The 6,263-nt window shown below is 65.6% G+C and overlaps 1 protein-coding gene across 2 annotated transcripts; it reads left to right on the top strand.

Annotated features, from left to right (window-relative positions):
• Positions 1–2,021: 2,021 nt before the first annotated feature.
• On the top strand, positions 2,022–3,392 carry LOC122236925 (collagen alpha-2(I) chain-like). Of its 2 annotated transcripts, XM_042979683.1 has the most exons (3): positions 2,022–2,619; positions 2,731–2,783; positions 2,981–3,392. In XM_042979683.1, exons 1-3 carry the CDS (start codon positions 2,503–2,505, stop codon positions 3,372–3,374), a joined length of 564 nt encoding a protein of 187 aa, XP_042835617.1. In that variant the 5' UTR covers positions 2,022–2,502; the 3' UTR covers positions 3,375–3,392. The 2 variants fall into 2 exon arrangements, with proteins under 2 accessions (XP_042835617.1, XP_042835616.1); XM_042979682.1 differs by having other exon boundaries at positions 2,022–2,783.
• The last annotated feature ends 2,871 nt before the right edge of the window (positions 3,393–6,263 follow it).

Consider the following 6,263-nt stretch of genomic DNA (forward strand, 5'->3'; position numbering starts at 1 on the left):
CCCCCTCCCCCATGACAGCTCCGGCGGCCCCTCCTTTGCACCCAGATAAAGGTCCGTGTGTCTTGACCAGACAAGCCAATGAGGTGTCCCCGCAGGCATTACACATTCGTGAGCCACACGTGGGGTGGGGTGGGGGGCGCGTCCTCTCAGCGGCTCTGGGGGGGCACCAGGAGGGGCTGTCTCCCAGCCGACCTGAACAAGGCAGACCCCAGGCCCCCGCTCCCCCCAGGGGCTCACGGAGCTGAGGGCTGTTCAGGCTGACGGACGACGTGCACGTTTTCAGCTGGCACGGTGCCCACCTGCGTGTGCTTCCGTCGGTTCCTATAACCCCTCGGCACGGCCGATCGTTCAGGGACCGGCCGGGCTGTAAACCTGGGACAGGCTTTTATCTGCTTCCAAATCGCCCCTCTCGCGCCACCTCCGTCACATAAACATCAGAACAGCTCGTGTCCCATTGTCAAAACGAGGGTTCCCTGTCCTGCTGTCTGTAAACATGGCTGTGAACACACACAGGGCACACAGGTGATGCACACACGTGTGCTCATAAATGCGGGCCTGGGAACACAGATGCACGTGCCTGCGTGCGTGCTTCTTCACACGTGTGAACACACACACGTGCCCGCAGGCGTGTGCGTCCTTGTACGTGTGAACGTATGCACGCACGCCCCGTGATGCCTGCGCCTGTGTGCACACAGACACACGTACGCACGCTCACCCCGTGTGTGTCCCCCGAGGCCGTGAGGTGCACAGAGCCCGCCGGCCCCCCGTCAAATATAGTTAGTGCCCGACTGAGGGTTACAGTCACACAGCGTGTTTTCCGCGGCCCAGGCCGGATGGCGCTCCCAGCAAGAGGCTCAGCTTCCGGCTCACGAGAAGGGACAAAGCCATTAGCCCCAGAGACGGGGCCACGAAAGGCCCCCAGCAGCTCAGCCCCTGCACGGAAAGGTGCTCTTCAAAGGTGGGTGTGCTTCTGCCTGACCGGGTGGACGGCGGGGCTCCCCGAGCTGGAATCTGCGAGATTTGGCCCTGTGATGTGGGCTCTGGGGGCAGAAATCCGGATCTCTGCTATCGGTGCAGGGAGGCACGTTGATGGGGTGACGGGGCGGCTCTCGTTAGCAGCAAACGGGCCCAGGAACGACCCTCCCGCACCTGCCCCCAGACCCGGACCCGGCACCCTCAGTGCAGATGAGCCACATCAGACCCATCGGTCTTCACGTGTGGTTCCAGGAATGGCAGACTCGTGACCACTGCCTTTTCTCTTAACACGAGGACCCCCACTCCCCCCGTCTCCGCCAACCACGTGGCACCAGGACCCGGCAGCCCCTCAGCCAAACGGAGGTTGGGTGGCATAAGCCATCTGTGTGTGTGTGTGTGTGTGTGCTCACACGTGCGTGGCATGTGAGTATATGTGTGTGTACATGTGTGTCAACCTCCATTCCAAAGGAGGCCTTCTGGAAAGACACAAGAGCCATCGCAGCCCTGAACACGGGTGAAGGCCACCCAACCAGAAAACAATAGCAGCCGTTGACTCTGCCGCGTCCAGAAGGGGAGCAGAGGCCACACGGCCCGGCCCGAGCCCGGCTGCCCCCCCAGTGGCACGGAAGCGGACCGTCCTGACGCCGCTGCTCTCCGGCCTCGTGGAGGGGCAGCGGGTCCCGTGGCCACCCCCCTCCATCCCGACACCCCCAGCTCCAGCGCTGATCTGCAGGCTCAGCCCTTGTCTTCGGACACAAAGGCCGGGCCGCCTCAGAGTCGGGTGGCTCCGCTCAGGACTCGACCGCATGGCCTGTTGTCAAGGGTGAGGTGTGGCCCCCGGGCCCGTCCGTTTAGTGCTGCCCCTGCCCCTTGTGGACCCGCAGGGCCCCAACCGGGGGATGCCTGGTCCCATCCCGGCCGTGGGGGCCCGAAGAACCGCCCGCTCCCTTAGGCAGCCCTCGGTCCCCGCCCGTCACCGAGTCAAGGCATCTGAGGGTGCATTCCGAGCACTGGAGATGGAGACCCCACTGATGGGTGGGGGGCAGTTTCCTGGAGCGGGTGTTGCATCAGGGAACGAAAATGTGCTTAGCACCGCTGAGACCCCCGAACAGACACCCCGATGGAAGAGCCTGGGGACAGCCAGCTGTGCTGGGGCCCTGAAGGTCTCACTCAGTTCTACCTCGGACGTGTCCTCGAGAGCTGGGCAGCCCCTCCTGGTAGCCAGGACGGAGGCGCCTGCCCGGTCTTCTCCCGGGCAGCGGGGCAAGGACTCCAGTGACCTCGAGGGCAGCTGGGGGAAGGGCAGGGAGGGGGCCACGGGTGTCGGGACGGCGCTGGCCCTCCAGCTGCAGGCTTGGAGGTGAAAACTAAACCCTGGGGGTCGCGGTTTGCAGAGGAGCCCAAGAAAGACAGAGGGCCGGGGAGGCTCGGGTCTGCAGGGGCGGTCTGAGGACGGGTGAGGGCAAGTGACAGGAACAGGAACCCGTGGGATGGGGGGCGGGCTAAGGCGGGACATGGGAGACTGGAATGATGGGCCCTTCTGATCTCAGGGCCAAGACGCCCAAGGCCATGCTTGAAGAGTCGGCCCTGGGGTCGGGGAAGGGACAGGACGACGGTCACCCGGGGCCTCCCGCACCGGACGAGGTGGGTGGGGGGGTCTCCCCAGGCAGCCCCCTCAAGGGCGGACACTACATGGCACACAGCTGCCAGCCAGGGTGCGGGTGCGTTTGCCGAGCCCTGGCTTTGGTCCTGCAGCGGGAGTGTAGCGGTCCGGTCCCCTCGGCGGAGGAGGAAGGTGAGGTCGGCAGGTGAGAACTTGACAAGGGCCCCTGAGTCACCACACAGCCAGGCTGGCCTGGGACTCCCGCCCGGTGGAGGCGGGACAGACACAGAGTTCCTGAGCCAACACCCTCCCCCGTGGCCATCCTTCTTCCACAGCTGGCCAGTGGCCCGCCCCCACCCCCCCCCCCGGGCGGGGCTGGTTGTAGACAAGCTGGCTTTTCAGGCTGGTGGCCGGGGACCGGGGCGCTGGCACCTCGCTGTGTCCGGGAGCATCGGTTCTGTCTCGATGGGGCCTCCAGGCACAGGCCCGGCTCCACGGTGCCCGAGGGCTCCCTGCATCCACGGGCCATGGGAAAGCCACCTCGGGCCCGCCGGCAGGGCAGGGGCGACCCCCCGGGTGCCCGGCACCCACCGACCACCACAGTCCCGTGCTGCGTGTCCTGGGGAGGCTCCGAGGGCCCCGGGGAGCCGCCTCGCCTGGCACCGTGGCATCGGAGCCACGACACATGGAGGACACCTCGCTGCAAAAGTCACCGCGTTCGCGGGAGAGGCCGCCGGAGAACGGAGCCACTAATAAGGTTGCAGAAGGGTGGCCTCGTCTCATTAGCTCCGGCTGAGTCTGCCAGGCAGGAGCGATGAAGGAGATTGCTTTTTTTAAATTGCTCTGTTAATTGATATAAAACAAAAAGGACTCAGATTAGTTGCTTGCAATTAGCAAATTAATTCTCGGCAATTACAGACTTAATAATGGAGCGGCTTTGTGGTCACACGTTGGGCTCTGTGGCTTTTTGAGTGTGCTGCTCTGAGAGATTTATGGCGAAGGCGGTCCAGGCAGAGGCGGAGTGGGCCCGCAGAGGGACCCCGTGATGAGTCGCCCCCTGCCCACACGGCCGACAGCTCCCAGCTGTCCTGGGACCTTCTGCAGCCCCCACGCTGGGCCTGGTTGCCTGTGGGCTGGGGGTGGGGGACGCTGTGGGCAGAAGACACCGTGTGTGTCTTCTCCGGGGTCCTGGCTCTCGGCCAGCACCCACCAGGCACAACTCCGCGCGATGGCAAAAGGGCCGGGGGCCTCGGACCAGGCAGCTGCTTGGCGTGGGGGCACGTGTGTGCACGCACAGGCGGGCAGGGCGGGAGCAGCTCAGCCCCCAGAGGCCCTTCTGACCCAGCAGCCTAGGGCCCGGGTGTCCCCCTGACAGGTGTAACGTGTGGGACGAGCCGTCCCCGGGGCGGAGGCGACGAAGGTCCCCAGGGCAGAGATCGTGGTGCTGGGGTGAGCACAGACTCAAACGCAGACCTGCCGCCACGGGGCTGCGACCTCCAGGTCGCTGCCTCGCCGTGGGTAAGTCGGCTGCAGTCCTTGCGCCTGGCTGTGTGAGCGCTGACACGTGGGTACGGGTCCGCTCAGCAGGGACGGTGTTTCCCCCGTCTCCTCACTGCTGGCGGGGAACACAGGGCAGGTGTGTCCGTCCCTTTCTGCCGTGAGGGTCAGAGGCCCCAAGGAGCCGGGGGCCTGACCCAGCCACGCCCTGGTCAGTAGAGCCCCTCCTGCTGTCTCCTGCCCCGGACGCCTCCCGCAGAAACAGCGACCCCCCGCCCCCCGGGGCCCATCTCCCGAAGCGTCCCCCTTCCATCCTGCCCCCATAGCAGCGAGCCTGAGCTCCAACCAGGAATCCTTAGATGCTTCCGGGCTCCTCATTTTCCACGGGCTGTTGGAGACTCAGCTTAGGCATTCCCTCTTCCAGGAAGCCCTCCCTGACCACGTTCCCCTGCCGGGCTGAGTGGGCACGTGACCCCCCACCAGGCTGCCCACGTCCGGGGTGGGGGCCTCGCCCAGCTGCCCGGCACGGATTCGCCACAGCCACGGGCCTCCTGCTCTCCCTGTGCGGGGAGGGGGGGGGGAGGAGTCCCAGTCCCGGTGGGATTTCCTCCAACCCCCCACAGCAGGGAGCACCCCGCCTCACGCGGAGAGTCTGGTGGCCTGTCCCAGGCCCCTGGCCGTGGTGCGCACTGGCCATCCTGTGGCCTGACGGCAAGCCCCACCACGCGAGTGAAAACTGAGAGGAGCAGGCAGGGCCCCGCGACCCAGTCCTCAGGCGGGGACGGCTGCAGCAGCGGGGTGGGTGCTGGGGCCCCGACCCGCCCTTCCCCGTGTCTGCAGGAATGTGCCTCTCCTGAGGGGACCGCGGTCTGCAACCCTCACCAGTGGCTCCTCAGACACCTGTTGCCGTGGAGGATGACACGTTAATTGTTTCCAGACGCTGAGCCTGTCTGGCAGGCGAGATAACCTGATAAGCCGTTCGGCTATTAGGTGACGGAGGACCGTCGATGCTGGCGGATGAGAAAGCCGTGCCCCACACGGGAGGACTTTCTAACAGCCGGGCGTTCGTTACCAACTCCACCCCGGAGAGCACGAGGTTGGCATTGGCCGTGGGGACGTCGCCGCCACCGTCTGTGAAGGAAGCCGTGTGCGGGGGCCCAGGTCAGACCCATCCGTGTGGTCCAGGCTGCTGCCCACATGGGGAGCGCTCTTTCCGTCAGGACCAGCTCTGCCCCAGGAAGCCTGTCCCCCCCGGGCAGCAGGCCCCGTCCTCCCCACTCTCGGAGCCCCGAGATTCGGCAGCTGCGCGTATCTCACGCCGCTTCTCGGTGCCCCCAAGACAAGAACCCGGACTTGCTGATCCCACGCCCGGGCCTGTGCCGCCCCACATTCCCTGTGTGTGGGCTTCAGTCTCTGCACGGAGTCTGCTTGGGATTCCCTCCCTCCCTCTCTCTCTCTCTCTCTGCCCCTCCCCTGCTTGTGCATTCTCTCTCTCTCTCTCAAAAAAAAAAAAAGTTCCCTAGAGACAGTGTCTCTCGACCCGAAGGAGCAGCTGTTGATGGAGGCCTGCGTCTGGGAGGGGGTCCGGAAGGCCAGAAGATGAGCCCTCCCCAGGACCCACGTGGGAAGCCGCTTCCTGGCCCACCTCTCCGGGCACCCCAGCCCCTCTTGTGTGAGGTGGGGGGCCCCGGGATCACGCTGGCTGTCTCCGATGACTCGGGACAATAGGAGGGCCCCTCACCTCCCTGCCGTGAGGCACGTGAAGACGCTGGTGGGAGGGCGCCCCAGGGGGCTGGAGGGGCAGCAGGGTCCTCAGGCTCCATCCTGCGCAGCTTATTCTGGGAGTGGCTGCTGGGCCGTAATTCCTGATGACAAACTTCTAACTGAATCTGAACAGGCCTGGGGGAGCGCCCATCCCCCTCTTGGTGCCCCATGGAGATAAAGGTGCAGGACGGTGGCCCCAGGTGGCTCCCATACCCCACCCACGTCGCCTAGACCAGCAGAGAGAGCCTCCCGTTGGGGCCAGGCGAGGGGACGGTGTGAACGTGGCCTCTTAGCCCTGCCCTCCAGGGGCAGGTGCCCCCTCTCCAGAGCCCAGGGGCGAGGGCAGCCTCCCCACATCCGGCCGGGCCAGTCATCAGTCTGCCTCCAAAAATGCAGGGTCGAGACAACAACCTGCTGCCCCCAC

This window comes from Panthera tigris, chromosome A3, assembly GCF_018350195.1.
Source record: "Panthera tigris isolate Pti1 chromosome A3, P.tigris_Pti1_mat1.1, whole genome shotgun sequence".
Classification (NCBI taxonomy): domain Eukaryota; kingdom Metazoa; phylum Chordata; class Mammalia; order Carnivora; family Felidae; genus Panthera; species Panthera tigris.